This window comes from Equus quagga, chromosome 4, assembly GCF_021613505.1.
Source record: "Equus quagga isolate Etosha38 chromosome 4, UCLA_HA_Equagga_1.0, whole genome shotgun sequence".
Classification (NCBI taxonomy): domain Eukaryota; kingdom Metazoa; phylum Chordata; class Mammalia; order Perissodactyla; family Equidae; genus Equus; species Equus quagga.
The window spans coordinates 41403502-41420229 of record NC_060270.1 but is presented as its reverse complement, the minus strand read 5'-3'; the positions used below and the strand labels follow the sequence as shown (position 1 = coordinate 41420229).

General features: G+C 42.0%; 1 protein-coding gene across 1 annotated transcript in view; it reads left to right on the top strand.

Annotated features, from left to right (window-relative positions):
• The first annotated feature begins 580 nt into the window (after positions 1-580).
• Positions 581-16728, top strand: part of ACTL6A (actin like 6A) — a 33147-nt gene continuing 16999 nt past the window's right edge. Inside the window, exons 1-5 of the mRNA XM_046659624.1 lie at positions 581-734; positions 8541-8617; positions 8774-8948; positions 11649-11749; positions 12625-12722. Of these exons, the coding sequence (XP_046515580.1) occupies positions 710-734; positions 8541-8617; positions 8774-8948; positions 11649-11749; positions 12625-12722 (476 nt within the window). The 5' untranslated portion in view covers positions 581-709. The remainder of the gene's footprint in view (positions 735-8540; positions 8618-8773; positions 8949-11648; positions 11750-12624; positions 12723-16728) is intronic.

Below are 16728 nucleotides of genomic sequence, written 5' to 3'. Positions count from 1 at the left end.
TTTTTCTTCTTTTAATTATTAACAGCCATTTTAAAAATTACAGGATCCAATCAGTTTGATTTACTCATTCCCCATAGCCCAAAGTGGAGCACATTTTATTTTTTCAACATAAAAGTTGAAAACACTTTTTCTGAAAAAAAACCCCCCCAAATTCTGCATTCACCGCAATCCAAAACCAGGCATCACTGTGTGGACGGAGGTTCTCTCAATTTTGGAGAGGTTCACCTTCCTCTACCCGATTCCCACCGCTTCTGGGCGCCCAGCCGCACCCTTGGACCCGCCCCCCGACGCTTTCCCCCAAGCCTGCCTCCTCCCTTTCCCCCTCCCTCCGCCCCACCCTCCCGCCCACTAGGGAAGCTCCGCCCCCTCCAGTTCCGCAACCCAACTCGTTCCCTCCTTCCGTCGCTTTCCCCTCTCCCCGCCCCCATGACTGCCTTCGATTGGTTAAACTGGCTATGCCGCGGCAGGGATGAAGCATAGCCTCGTCCTGATTGGCTGAAGTGTGGCCGAGCCTCTCATGATTGGCTGATAAGCGGAGACAGCAAGTGTGACTGCGCTCCGGGGCGTGTGGACGCTGCTTTGTTGCCGGAGGGGGGTGGCGGTGGAAGTTAAGGGGGTCGGGGGCTAGCGTTTCTCTGGACCCGCTGTCGCGGCCGTTGCAGTCGCTTCGCCCGGTAGCCTTTAGCGTAGGAGTGCGCCGAGAGCAGCCATGAGCGGCGGGGTGTACGGGGGAGGTGAGTGTGCGGCCGGACGAGAGAGCGCGCCTTTTGAGCGTGTAGGGTTTGTAACCGCCGCCCCCAGCCCTCCCCTCCCCGGCGGCCCCTTCCGGTCTCCCCCTCTCGGGACCCCGGCCTCCCCGCCCCATCCCCGCCCCGCGCTCCGCCCGCCCCCGGAGCCCACCCGGCTCGGCGAGCGCCTCGGGCGCCCGGAGTCGCCGCCCCCTGCGGCCCCGTCCAGCCTCGGACCCCCCGGAGGAGCAGGGTTTTGGGGGCTGCGCGCCGGCCTCGGGGCTGGGCGGGCGGCTCCATCCAGGAGCCAGTTCGCCGAGCTCGGGCTGGAGTGACCGGCTCCTGGGTCGCGGCTCTCCCAGTGTCTCCATCACCCGGCTGAGCCGGCGTGTGCGCGCGCGCGTGTTTAAAGTTGGGAGGTCCCAGCAGTTTGCAAGCGCGGACGGAGGGTTTCCGCAGCGGCCCGTAGACGGTAAAGCGAGCGCGAGAAGTGGAACTGATTGGAGGAGTGGCGGCCACCCCGGACGCAGCCTCCTCTCCGTCCGCGCCTGGCGCTCCCGCCGCCTCGCACCTCTCAGGAACTCCTGCCTGTTTGTTGACTGTGGGTTCTCCAGAGTTACGGGGGGGGGCGGTTCTGTTCGGGATTAATTTAGGAACGCATGTCATTTAAGGATGCTTTCCTTGGATAGGCTGTGGTGTAATCGACAGATTACCACGGGCCTGGGAGTTACCCAGACCTGGTTGTAATACCAGCCTCACCATTTATTTAGCGCTTTGGCCTTGGGGAAGTTACTTAACTTTTCCCAACTTCAGGCTCCTCGTTGGCGGAATGATAGTTCCTAGCCAATCGCGTGGTTGTGAAGGCTAAATGAGATAAATCTTGGTCCACGAATCAGCAGTGTCAGCATCACCTGCGAGCTTTTCAGAAATGCAGACTCTCAAGCCCCCCTCTAAATCTGTTGAATCAGAGCCTCCAGTTTTGCAAGATGCTTAGATGAAGCACCGATGTATGTGATTCGTGTTTTGTGTTTTGTTTGATGACTTAGAGAACAAGGAGACAAATCCAAAATGTTGCTTTTGTTACTGTGTCTAGTAAGGACACTGTTTCGAAGAGGATGACATTTTATAGGTAGGAGATAAAAATAAAGTTTTCAAAGTTCTCAGTAGTTTTTGGAGTGTAGCTTGAGTCTCTTCTGAGGTGATATGCTGACGCTCGCCTTCTCCTTCCCCCTTAATGTTCTTGGTTTTGATTTCTCAAATGTGAGCCACTAGTTTCCCACTTGTACTTTGGAGAAAGCTTACTGGGTCTTCATGGTTTACCTCTTCCCCATCTGAAGATGAAATCCTCACAGAAACTGGATCTGTGTCCCTGTGCCTCATGCAGGCTGTTGACTCTCTTGTGACCTTCAGATTCCCAGATCCAAGGACGTAGAGGCTGTCTATTGAGTATTTCCTTACAAGGCCTTGTTTAACATGGCTAAGGTGGAAATGGGTGTGAATAATGCCAGCAGCTAACATTTATTGATTGCATGCTGTACACCAAGAACTGTTCCAGAGGTTTTTCATGCGTTGCCTTTAATAGGTACATTGACTCAATCCATAACAACCACAGAGATGGTACTATCCCCATATTATTGAAGAAGAAAGTGAGTTATAGAAAAGATTAAGTAACCAGCCCAAAGTTATCTAACTTTCTAGTAAATGGGGAATAAGAATCGCTGGGATGATTAAAAGGCATTTCAGTAAAACCTTTTCCCATTAAAATTTTTTTTTTCCCCATAAGTCATGTTTCAAGTATATAACCACAGCATATTCGTGTATGATTTAGGTATTCAGAATAAACATCCTGTTTCTCATTTGCTTATGTAGAGGAATATATCTTAAAGCCTATTTCACGTATAAAGTATTTAAAACTCACAAAGGTAAGTGTATGATTTTGTGTTTGAGCTTCCACTGCGTGGCCAGTATTTAAGTGGGTCACATTTCCCTGAGGGTTTACTGTGAAAGGCAACCAAGCCTCCCACCTGAATTTTGTGTAATTAATTTAGTAAACTGTATTTTTAACTTACTTATTAAAAAGATCTTTGTAGTTTTGATTTTAAAATTTATGGCTGTCTTGTTCCGATAATTATTTCCGACTAGCTCTGACACTGATCTTTAGCTTTAGGTCTGATGCATAATTCATCCAGATTTCCATACTTTCTAACTGGTTTCTGTGCCTACTCAGTGCTCCTGTGGTGATCTTTCATGGTATTTTTTTACTTCAAACTCCTTTGCATGGTAAAAATAAACAGGTATACTACCAATCCAACTTTGATATTGTTGGTTTCATCACTCCTGCATCCCCCTCCCAAATCCCTAACCTTAAGAATTTCTCAGAATCATCTTCTCCATGAGTTGGGGCACCCTCGTCCAAACAAAAAAATACAACAGCCTTTCCATCTCCTCCCAAAGTCATTAGCCTTCAGTGTCATATTGGAATGTTTTAAGACCAGGTTAGAAAATTGCTACCATTTCTTTGTGTTTTCCCAGAAAAATCACATCACCCCTAAACTTGGAAGCCATTTACTCTGGGGGAAAATATCAAAATCCTCAAAAAAGTGAAAACAGCATTTTTAGTAGAAAAGGATCCAATCTTTGAGGATTTTTACCCCTTAGAAGTTGCATCCTAGTTTTTAAAGATCCAGACCTCTGTGGTTGTGATATTAAGCCTTTTATCTTCCTTTGCAATTCTCCTTTGGGTTCATTGGTGCTTGGTTTTTTAACAAAACAAGTTATGGGAAATAGACTTACCTCCTGTCCTTGAAAAAAGGATAATGAGCAGATGCAAAATTCTAAGAATCGAGAGTCTTACTGAAAAATTTTTTTTTTGAGGAAGATTAGCCCTGAGCTAACATCTGTTGCCAACCCTCCTCTTTTTGCTGAGGAAGACTGGCCCTGAGCTAACATCCGTGCCCATCTTCCTCTACTTTAAATGTGGGATGCCCGCCACAGCATGGCTTGACAAGCGGGGCGTAGGTCCACACCCAGGATCTGAACCAGCAAAGCCCGGGCCGCCAAAGAGGAACATGTGAACTTCACCACTGTGCCACTGGGCTGGCCCCCTTACTCAAATTAAAATTCTGCTATGTCTAGTTTACCATAAGACAGGAAAATAACTGATTTGCTAGATTTTTGTTCCACAAAAACAATTCTGAGTGATGATTCTGTGCCAGCTATAGCCTCTGCCTTCAAGTTTGCAGTCTTGTAGGTGAGTCAGTCAAGTAAATAGACACCATGTTTCATTTATTTTTAGTTGTACATTTTTTTCCCACATTTAAAGAGCTGAAGTTGGAATAATGCTTCATTTTGGTGGCATGGTAGAATTTAATTGGCAGCATGTATTTTTCTAGTGATGCGTGAGATAGTGGTGCACCTTCTAGTTTATATCATTTTCTGTTGATGAGAAGGGGTAACTCATTCAATGAAGTAAGTTCAGTAATGACTATATAGAAGGTACAAAGGTAGCACAGACAAGAAAGTTATGAACTCGGTGTTGGGGAGTTGAGGGACTGTACAGGAGAGGTCATGGCGATGGTGGGAGAGGAGTGGAGAGGGACAGCGCATGCACGGGTTAGCTGAGTGAGAGTACATGGTGTTTTTAGGCGACAGCATACTGCTGAGTAATGCGAGGGTGTACAGGTGGAAGTGAGACTCCTGTCAGATTATGCTAGGCCCTGAATCTCAACTGGGTAGAATGATTTGAATTTTATCTTATGGATGATGAGAAACCACCAAATGGTTCTCCCTTCTTTTCACTGAAGGATTTACGTACCAAAATGTTCAGAGTTACAATTTTGAAAAATCACAGTGCAGCAGTTTGAAAGGTGGATTGAGAGGAAGAGGTGGAAGCACTGTACCTGTATGGAATTGGAGTGGTTCCCTGTTGACATGAGAGCTTGAGTCAAGGCAGTGGCAGTGATGTTTAAGAGGAAGGGACTTGAGAGATATTTAGCAGAAATATTTGGCAGAACTTGATGAGCGGTATGAAATATGAAGGTGCTCGCAAGTCTCAGGTTTTTGCCTCTGATGACGGGCCACTAACTGAAATAAGCACTGCTGAGATTAGGTTAGACCGGATGGGGAAAAGAAGACAGTGCTTCGCATATGTTGATTTCAGGTACCCAGTGGACATCAGGTGGAATTGATGTGCAGTAAGAACTTCAAGCTATGGCTCTAGATGAAGGTGAGGGCGTAAGAGGGAGATTTGAGATTGGAGTTATTAGTATTTAGGTAGAAGCTGAGGCTGTAGGAGGGGAGCAGATTACTTAAGGAAGGGGAGGGGCTCCTAACATGGGGTCATTGGCCTCCCCAAGGAGTCCACGGATAGAACTATATTATAATTAGTTTCTTTTATAATCTTTTTTTTTTTTTTGAGCATGATTAGCCCTGAGCTAACTCTGCCACCAGTCCTCTTCTTGCTAAGGAAGATTGGCCCTAAGTTAATATCTGTGTCCCACCTTCCTCTACTTTATATGTGGGATGCCTGCCACAGCGTGGGTTGACAAGCAGTGAGTGCGTGGGTCCGTGCCTGGCATCTGAACCGTGAACCCGGGGCCGGCAAAGCAGAACGTGTGAACTTAACTGCTGCACCACTGGGCTGGCCCCTGTAATCTATTTTAAAACATTCTGAGAAGGGATTCATAAATTTCCTAAGCTGTCTGTATTAGTTTGCTAGGGCTCCCATATCAGAGTACCACAGACTGGGTGGCTTCAACAGCAGGAATTAATTTTCTTATAATTGTGCAGGCTGGAAGTCTGAGATCAGGGTGCTGGCAGGGTTATTTCTCTGGAGGCCTTTCTCCTGGGCTTGTAATGATAGTCTTCTCCCTGTGTCTTCACATAGTCTTCCTTCTGTACATATTTGTGTCCAAATTTCCTCTTCCTGTAAGGACACCAGTCATAGGGCCCACCCCAGTGACCTCATTTTAATTTAATCACATCTTTAAAGACCTTATGTCCAAATACAGTCCCATTCTAAGGTACTAGGGGCTCAGACGTTAACATATGAATTTCTGAGGAAACACTTCATCCTAGGACATTGTCAAAGGGGTCCGTGACACGGAAAAGGTTAAGAGCCCTGTTGCAGGGCAAAAAATGATCCTTGAGAACAGGAGTTGAAAATTTTGGTTAACCAGGCAATTAATTCATTTAGTTAGGCTATTTTTACCCAGCATTCTGATTAATCAGAGTGTTAAAGTTCTCTAATTTATGTTCCTTGGTGTTCTTTACTTCCTATTTGTATTTGAGTTACGTGCTGTTTTTGTTAGTACAGTCAAGGTGATTCTCACTCCTAGCGACCCTGTGTATGGTAGAGTGGAACCCTGCCTGGTCTTTTTCCACCGTCCTCTCACCTTCCGTTGCTGTATCAGACAATGCTCCGGTTTTCATGGCCAGTTTTTTATTTTTTGAGGAAGATTAGCCCTGAGCTAACATCTGCCACCAATCCTCCTCTTTTTGCTGAGGAAGACTGGCCCTGAGCTAACATCCATGTCAATCTTCCTCTGCTTTATATGTGGGACGCCTACCACAGCATGGCTTGCCAAGCAGTGCCATGTCCACATCCAGGATCCAAACCGGCAAACCCTGGGCTGCTGAAGCAGAACGGGTGCACTTAACTGCTGTGCCACCGGGACTGCCCCATGGCCAGTTTTTTTTGAAAGTGGATGGCTAGATTGTTCTTCCTAGTCTGTCTTAGTCTGAAAGCTCTGCTCAAACCTCTCCACCATGGGCGACCCTGCTGGCATTTGAAATACCGATGGCATTGCTTCCAGCATCACAGCAACACGCAGCCACCACACTGATAACCAGCAGATGGGTGGTGTGGTTCCCTGACTGGGAAAGGACCCCAGGTGGTGAGAGTGCCGAATCTTACCCACCAGCCCACCATTACATGCTATGGTGAAAACAAATGCTGGGTTCTGCTTTTAAGGATGCTGGCTTTCAAACAAAAATGATGTGGACCAGAGAATTGTATAGAGAAAGGTTAATAACTAGGGAAATGTAAGAAATGTAGAAACTACCTTTCAAATTAGAGCTAAAAATAGGTAGCTCTTCATCTTTTTTAAGTAAAAATGAGATCGTTATTCTGTAAAGACACCATCACTCAACTATGAATATTTGTTGTGTAATAATTGATTTTTCTTTATTTTAAAGTTTATTTTCTTAATTTTTGAAATACTTTGAACATGCTAAGAAATAAAAAATGTGTAAGTTTGTATGTGATACTTCTGTACTCGCTACTGAGATTAAATAGATGCAGTATTTTCCCATATTTGCCTCAGATATTTTAAGAAATAAAACTTACTGATATAAAGTCCTCCTCTTTCCCTCCTGAGAGTGACAACTGAATTGAGGCTGAAGTTGGTATGTAACATTCCCTGACCTCACGCATTTTCCTTTTTTTTTTGAGGATGATTCACCCTGAGCTAACTGCTGCCAATCCTCCTCTTTTTGCTGAGGAAGACTGGCCCTGAGCTAACATCATGCCCATCTTCCTCTACTTTATATGTGGGATGGCTAGTACAGCATGGCGTGCCAAGTGGGGCCATGTCTGTACCCGGGATCTGAACCAGCGAACCCCGGGCCGCCGAAGCAGAATGTGTGCACTTAACCGCTGTGCCACTGGGCCAGCCCCATCATGCATATTTTTATATTTTTACTAAGTGTGTGTGTAAATTTTTTTTTATGAACAACTTTTGAAAGTAATCATTCTCCTGAGATTTATCTGTGTTGATACATGTAGGTCTAGACCATTCATTTTAACTACTGTATAATATTTCACTATATGAATAAACTGTAGTTTATAACTTTCCCTACTGAGAGACCATTAGATTACTTCTACCTTTTCCTGTGGCAGACAGTGTGATGATGATAATTATAATGGCAGCTACTATTTATTGTGCTTATTATGTGCCAGGTACTATTCTAAGTGCTTACGTAGATTAAAGCATTTAATGCATTTAATCGTTATAGCATCCTGTGAGATAGGAACCATTATTATGCATATTTTACATGTGAGGAAACTGAGACAGAAAGGTGGGTAAATCACCCAAAGTTACATATCTAGTGAACATTCTCGTACGTATCTCCTTATGATATGTGAGAGAGTTTCTCTAGAGAAGATATAAGTGTAATTTCTATGTATGCACATTTTCAACTTTGGTAGATATGATTCAGTTGCTCATAGTGGTTGTACCAGTTTACAGCTTTTACTAGCAAATGTGTAAGAGCTCCTCTTTCCCTACATCTTTGACAACACTTGGTCTTCTCAGACTTAGTAATTTTTGCCAATGTAATGGATTGCATCCCTCAACTAAAGCTCACAGCTCCTGTCAGGTAGCCCTCCCAACACAGCTCTCTGGGTTTTCGTAATAGTTCCCTCTCTGTGTGTCTTCAGTTCTAAGGGTGGCAACAGATCTCTGTTGTTATTAGTACTAAGGTCCTTTCTGGTTTTCCTATATTGTGCTTATATCTTTGTAAATAGTCCAGTTAATAGGTAAACTCTCGTCACACTACCCAATTTTAGTGTACTATCTCTTTCCTGATTGAACCTCTACTGACATACAATGTAGGACTTTTATATTTTAATTAAATGAATCTTTAAGGTGTATTTAAAATTAGATTCAAACTAGTAATAATATGAGTGTAATGCTTGTTTTAATTTTTATAAGAGCTTTCACATATGTTCTCATTTTAAGCACAGTAAGTACTCTTTAATTTTCATGTGATACTTGTAAGTTGTTAGTGTTAATTATCCTTTCATCTTTTCAGATGAAGTTGGAGCCCTTGTTTTTGACATTGGATCCTATACTGTGAGAGCTGGTTATGCTGGTGAGGACTGTCCCAAGGTAAGTGGAATGTTAAGAGTTAATTGGATAGGTAAGGGCCATTCGCATAGAATTAAATTCATGCAGAAATTCTGACTCAAATATAATAAAAGACATGAGCTGGAAAAAGAGGACTCCTTGATAAAAACTTGTATCCCATGGTTTTGACTCTTACAGGTGGATTTCCCAACAGCTATTGGTATGGTGGTAGAAAGAGATGATGGAAGCACATTGATGGAAATAGATGGTGATAAAGGCAAACAAGGTGGTCCCACCTATTACATAGATACCAATGCTCTGCGTGTTCCAAGGGAGAATACTGAGGCCATTTCACCACTAAAAAATGGAATGGGTATGATGTTTTTTCCTATGGATTTGATTATAAATATAGAGTGTGCATGGTAAATTTTAGATATAAAGCAATGGTTTCTTATAAGTTGAACATCAGCTGTTTTTGTTTGTTTTTATTCAGCAAACTGCTGTTCCAGGCACTGAGAATAGAAAGATGCGTAAAACATGTTCCTTTTCCTCAAGAAACTCATAGGTAGGGGAGATAGATGTATATATACAAATACGTGGGATAAGTGCTATAATATAGTTATGTTTCATAAGCAGTGGGATTAGAGAGGAGAAGTATTTAACTCTGTCATTGGGGGTCAGTGGTGGTCTTCACAAAAGAGGTAACTTTTGTACTGAATCTTGATCAATAAATAATAATTAGCCTGACTAACAAGGCTGGGTGAACAGAGCAACCAGCATGTGTGAAGAGATGGAGTTGTGGAAGAAACTTATATGTTTAGAAATGTCATCAGTTGTGTCATGGCTGTCACACTGGGTGAAGGAGGGCCAGTTGCAGGACAGGTAGGCAGAGAGCAATCATTTAAAAGGGCTTGTAGGGCCAGCCCCGGTGGCCTAGTGGTTAAGTTTGGCACACTCTGCTTCACTGGCCTGGGTTCATTCTCAGGTATAGACCTACACCACTCGTCTGTCAGTGGCCATTCTGTGGCGGCAGCTCACATACAAAAAGAGGAAGATTGGCAACAGATGTTACCTCAGGGCGAATCTTCCTCAGCAAAAAAAAGAGCTTATAAACCATGCCAGGGGTATATTAAGCTGGCAGCTGAAAGGTAACCCCAAAGGGATTTAAACAGAGATGGGAAATGCTTATGTTTGCCAGCTGGAAAGATGATCCTAACAGCAATATGTAGCCCAGATTGGAGGGAGATAGTAGTGACAGGAAGCTGAGAGTCCGGAAGAGAAATGAAGAGGGTTAAAATTTAGCACTGATTGCAGAGATCCTGAGGTGGCTCTCAGAGATATCCAGGAGACTAGTGGGACTAAGTGATTGAAGGGGTGGAAAGAAAAGAGTTGAGAAAGTTTCCTAGATTTTAGATTGGGGTGACTGACTAGAGGGTACCATGCATGGAGTTAGGAACAGAAGGGAAAGGAGCAAGTTTTACGGTCTTGAAAGGCAAGTGTATTGGTAATAGCCAAGATCACTCTCAGGTTTGGTTATTCACTAGGACTCAGCAGATAATTGTACTCCTGGCTAAGATTTATTGTGCTGGAAGGATACAAAGCAAAATCGACAGAGGAAAAGAAGGAGCATGGAGTGAAGTCCAGAGGAAACCAGTGCGAACTTCCAAGAGGCTGCTCACAGTGGAGTCAGGCAGGACGTGCTTAATTCCTCCAGCAACAAGTTGTAACAACACATGTGTCCTCTACTAGCAGAACTCATTAGAGACTCAATACCCCCAGTCTCTGAGTGGGTACCCTGTGCATGTACCAAAATCCCCGACTCCCAGAAGGAGAGACGGGAGTCTGTACAAACAATTTAGGCAAAGTGAGCTGCTCTTAACCTTTAGGGAGAGTTTTGTATCAATGTAGGCAACTGTTTACCAGTCAAGTTCCCAGATGGCAGCCAAGTGTCAGCCTTGCAAGCAGGCCTTTCTCGGCCCTACTATGATAACTCTTTTCTGCACAGCAAGTAAATGAGTTTGTTATTGGGTCTAAAGTGTTTTACATAGGTGCTGATCCAGACAGTGGGTGAGAAAGATTTTAAGACACGGAGTTGCATTATGTTACCCAGAAAGAATTTGGAATATGAGAAGAGGGTTGAGGATGGGTTCCTTGTGAAACCTTGTTCTGTGTTCAACCAAAACAGAAGAGGTACCCATGAAGGAGAATGAGAAGGAACAGTTAGGTTGTAGGAGAAAATTCAGGAGAAGGCTAAGAGAAGTAGTAGTTCTGGAAGGGTAGAAGTCCAGTGATTCTCATTGTTCACAGCTGTGACATTGAGATTTAAACTAGAAAGGGGAGAGAGAGACATTAAAACTACCAAAGAAGTCCATTGACCAAAACAAAAATCCTGATAGGCCTGTGGAAGTGTGTTGTACAAGTAATGACATTTCTCCTTTGGACTGTGGCAGAAAAAGTTTGTAGACTCTTGAGTAGTCAGTAGTGTCAGATAATTTAGAGAGGTCAATGAGATTACAAATGTGAGTATCCACTGGACTTGCCTGTTAGAAGGTCATTAACTTTGGTGAGCGGTTACAGTGGAAGGTCATTAACTTTGGTGAGCGGTTTCAGTGGAATGTTTAGGTGGAAGCCAAATTGAAGAAATAGTCTCTGCATTTTTTTGTGTGTCTTTTAACCTCCTTTTTTTAGGTAGATTGTAAGCTTTTTGAATGTTCGGTCTAGATCATACAATTCTTTTCTATTTCCCCTTACCATTCTTTTGCTTATTGGGCCTCTAATAAGTACTTACTGAATAATATTTATTTGGTATTTTAGGTCTATAGATACATTGGTTACATTTGGGACAGGTGTAGGGCTTGTGATAATGTTGGGGCTGGAGGAACCACAAGGATGTTCTATATCTAGAAGACATAGATGACGTCTACATAAATACTCCGTTATGAAGAAGATCTGTAAAATAAGTAGGTTCTGTATATTAAAGTATTAATGCTAGATCATGGAAACAGTCTCTCAAAAGATGCTGTGTTCATCTTCAACTGAGCATTGTTTTCAAGGTGCTGATCTTATATTCTAGTTGAAGACTGGGATAGTTTCCAGGCTATTTTGGATCATACCTACAAAATGCATGTCAAGTCAGAAGCCAGCCTGCATCCTGTTCTCATGTCAGAAGCACCGGTGAGACAAAGACGCTTTTTCGAAGTTTCTCTAGGTTTTAAACTCATTTGAAGAATGTTTTCTTTTTCTTTAAAGAGGCATAGAAATTCGTGTTTTGAATTTTGAAAATTAGGGAAACAGGGATTAATTTTTAAATACTGTTATAACTTTTGTTATTTCAATAATTAAAATATTCAAAGAACAATAACAAAGCACCCTAATGGGTTCTAGTGGTTATTTATTTATTTTTTCCAGGGGTTTATTTAACATTTGATTTTCTTGGGCTGCTTCCCACTTTGGTTTGTGAATTGTCCCTTATGCTCCAAGGGCAATGTATATCTGCTTTTATACTCAGTCTCCAGGGGAGAAGTCAAATGTTTAACTAGGGCTAGAAATTACTACACCAGATTCTCCTCTGAAGTACGCTGGGTACAGAGTCAGAAGGATCTGGGAGGCTACCATAAAGATTATCAATTATCAATATTTCTTTGTTGTTTCTAACCTCTAGTTTCTTTTATAAGTACCAACTGTAAGTGGGAGAATTTGGTGGTTTAACATTCATATTTAGGATTTTGATTACTGGATTCACTGTTAAGATTTAATAATACTTTATGTTTATAAGAATCTTGATTTCCCTATACTTTGAAAAGTCTGTAATTTCTAGAATTTATAGCAGCAGTTTTACTTAAGTAATAAATTTTTATATTTAACTTATTTGTTAAATTTATTTACAAATAAATAGAAATAAATATTATGAAGATTGTCTTCCATGGTATTTTATGCTGTTTTTTATGTTTTACATTTTTGTTAGTATAGTGCTGTATGAATCTTGAGGTAATCAACATTTTAGTTTTTAACCGATACATAACTTGCATTTCTTTTGCCCTCTTCTCTAGTGGAATACGAGAGCAAAGAGAGAGAAACTGACGGAGTTAATGTTTGAGCACTACAACATCCCTGCGTTCTTCCTTTGCAAAACTGCAGTCTTGACCGCGTATCCTTGAAAGTGACACTCAGCTTTTCCTCAGCAGTAAATGTGGTGCTACTAAAGGTGACGCCCCGAGTAGGAAGACAGCAGCCAATTCTTGCTTGTTCAGAAGTTTGGGGCTTTTTATCTCTTGCTTTTTAGCTATCTGTCTTTTAGTATTTCTTACTGGGACTGAGATACCAGAAGATGTGAGAGGGAAATAGGAAAGAAACACTCAAATCCTGCTTTTAACAGGGTTTTTAAAAATTTTGTTTTTACAGGGGGAATGTAAATAGAAGGCAGTGTTTAAGCCAGTTCAGAGGTTGCCATCTCTGTCTTCTCCTCCAATACCATAGAAAAGTGGAAATTGGCTATAAATTCATTTAAGATTTAATGACCGCATATTTAGTGCAAGCATATTAGGGGGCAGACAAGGAAATATTGTGTCCTGATCTCAAAGAATTTGTAATATAATCTTGTTAAAAGCTAAATAACATTTGAATAGTACTTCAGAATAACATTGGTAAAAGTCACGTAGAAGTACACGATTAATCTGAACTTCTTGTTTCGCAGTTGTGGTAGTTGAGCAGGGAGATGTGGTAGCCTGACAAACTTTATAAAGAAAGTAGAGTTTAGTTGTATCATGTGGGGGAAGGAGCCCTATATTTAGAGTTGAAGTTGCAGCGCTTACCAACTGTGTGATCTTGACTTAGGTACTTAAAACCTGAGCTTCACTTTTTCCTCATTTATCGTGTGTAGCTCCCTGGATTGCTGTAATATTTAAGTATATATATCTATGAGAATCACTGGGGTAACTGTAAGCTGACACCATCTATAGTGCTGTGTCTTAGAGAGCACTGCAGCAAGAGTGTGGAGGTGGAAAGTGTAAGTGTGCATTTCAGTGACTTAGTTTATAGGTGAAGATTTATGTTCGACTTCAGAAGGAGTTGTGAAAATAGGTTTAGGTCAGACTATAGAGGCCTCGCATGTTAGATTTTAAAAATTTAAACTTTAGACTGTAGAGAACCATTGCAGGTTTTTGCATAGAGGATGGAAAGTACTAACAGGCTTAGTGTGTGCATTCGCATTTAATTTTCATCATAACCCTGTCAAGAAACGGAGTCAACGTAAGCAAACTGGTCCAAGTCCACAATTTGAAAATGGCAGTCCTGGATTTGAACCTAGGTCTGGTTGGCTGCTTCCTAACAAGGAGTGTGTAAACAGAATTGGGCATTGTTTTATTTTATAACTTTCTGTTATAGAAAATTTCTAACACAGAAGAAGGTAGAATATTACATTGAACCTCCTTGTGTCTGTCACCCCGGTTCAGCAATTTTCAACACATAGCTCAGGTGTATTAGTTATAACGTCCCATTCCCACCATAATTTTGAAGCAAATCCCAGACGTTATATAGTTTTATCCATAGAAACTTTAGCGTGTGTCTCTCCAAAAAAAAGATGTACCCACAATTTCTTCTTTTTTGTAAACAATTTAGCATATTTGAATTACCACCCAAACAACAAGGGTCATATGTTGTATTTGTTTGATGTGTCTCTTTTGATCTGTATATTCAACTCCCCCCACCTTTTTTTCTCTTGTAATTTATTTGTTAAGGGAAGTAGATTGTTTGTCTTGTAGAATTTCCCACATTTCTGAATTTTGCTGACTTTTATGTTGTTCTAGCCCAGCAGCTCTCAAGGTTTCTATACCCAGAGCTTTTATTTATGTGGATTATATCTGGCAGTATTTACCACATTAGAAATTAAAACAGGGGCCGGCCCCGTAGCCGAGTGGTTAAGTTTGCACGCTCTGGTTCCATGGCCCTGGGTTTCAGTGGTTTGGATCCTGGGCGCGGACATGGCACCACTCATCAGGCCATGCTGAGGAGGTGTCCCACATGCCACAACTAGAAGGACCCACAACTAAAAATAAAAAAAAAATGCAACTGTGTACTGGGGGGATTTTGGAAGAAAAAGCAGAAAAACAAAAAAGGTGATTGGCAACAGTTGTTAGCTCAGGTGCCAATTTTTAAAAAGTAAAAAGAAATTAAAGCAAGGTTAAAAATTATATTTGCTTATTATTATTTTAAGTAAATTAATAATAAATCAATTATATGTTAATATAAATAAAATATTTTAATGAAAAGTAGCTGTGTTTTCCAAAACCAAAAAATTAATAGAAGAGTGGCATCGTTTTCCATTTTTTCAAATCTCTTTAATGTCGGACTTCATAGCAGAAATTGGATTCTTGTGTCTGGCTTTTGCATTCAGGCTATTGTGTATCACACATGACATGGCCTCTGGAAAACTCCCCTGTACACTCGTGAGAGAATGACAGTGAAAGCAAAATGACGTCTTAGTATTCCTCTAAAATTTGTTTTGACTTCTCAAACATTATGGCCTCAGGACTCCTTTACACTTGTGAAAATTACTGAGGACTCCAAAGAGCTTTTGTTTATGTGGGTTATATCTATCAATATTATTGTTTGTGAAATTAAAGCGAAGAATTCTTTTAACATTTACTTGTTAGTTCCTTTAGAGATAACAAAAACAGACCCGTTAATGTTAAAACTACTAACAAAAGGTAGCTATATTTTCCAAGACAAAAATATTGGAAGAGTAGCATTGTTTTATCTGACTTACTTGACAGCTGGGTTCTCCTATCTGCCAGCCTCAGGCTCTGCGCCTCAAGCTAGTAAGGAACGCTTCAGCTGTCTGCTGTCCGAGCTGTATTCTGTTGGAGAATGCATTCAGTTAGGAAGGCAGCAAAATTACAGAACTCACTGGTGCAGCTCTGTTTTTCATGAGTGGATTACTCTCTGTTCTCTCTGCACTCATGTTGGGCCCCTTGAAGTCCTGCACTTGAACAGTTTAGAGGTTAGCCAGAGATCTGAGTAGATTTTATACTTAGATTTGAGTTTCACCTCTGCTGTGGTTCTCTTACTTCCAGGGTTTCTTCCAACTTAACTGTCCAGCCCTGAACTCCTTCCTTTGTTCACTCAAGGTCGGGAAGTTGCAGTTTTCGACCACTGCTTTCCTCAGCGATCGCTGTGGAGCTGGGGAGCACTTTCCGGCACGGAAGCTATGAACTTGTGCTTCTTACCCCTTCTAGTTGCAGTTTTACGAGAGTGAATTTTGACTCCTTTTGAACACTTTCTAGTATCTTAAAATGGTCATTTTAAATGATTTGTCAAGGTTTTATCATTGCTATCTATAGGAGGTTTCACATACCTTTATGCCACTTTTTAGTCTGGTATCACTTTGTGCTAATAGAGGTAAAATTAATGTTGATGTGTACAGTTGACTGGAGGTCAGTAGAGTACCAGTAGTAGCAGCAGTAGATCCCTAACCTGTCTTTCTGGCCATTTCTTCTCAGTCTTCTTCCCTCTGAGCATCCCTACCCATTCCTTGGTTTCCTGCCCTTAGCACTTCATCTCTCTTGACATCTCTCTTTCTGGGTTAACATTTCCCTGGCTTCAGATACCAGTTATACACTGACAAAGTCCAAATCTGTATCTGTATCCCACATCTTTCTTGTGAGCTCCAGGCCCACGTCCATCTGCCTACTAGAACTTTTTCTATTAGTTGTCTCTTTAAGCACTTTAAACTCATGTCCAAAACTGAATTTATCTTCTCTTCCTTCTATGAGAAGGAGTTTATTCCTTCTTCTGCGTATCATCTTACTCCCAGTTGCCCAGAACAGAAATCGTTCTCTTTAATCCTTGAGTCAGTCATCAAGGCCTCTCTGTCCACTGCCGCTGCATTAGGTGCAAGCTGTTTGCGGGATTGCTGCAGCCCTTCCTCTTGCCTTGCCTGTTCTTCACACTCGAGCTCTCATAATCTTTGTTAATTGCCAGTCTGCTTTAAACCAGAATCACCGTCCGCATTCTTTCCTTCATTCTTCTTTCAGGCTCTGCTTGCACTTCCCTGACTTTCCACATGTTCCTACTCTCCCGTGTCCCCCTCGCCCGCTTACACCTGGGTTGCCCAGAGGTTGCCTAGGTGGTCTCTCCTTTACATCCCCCAGGGCGTC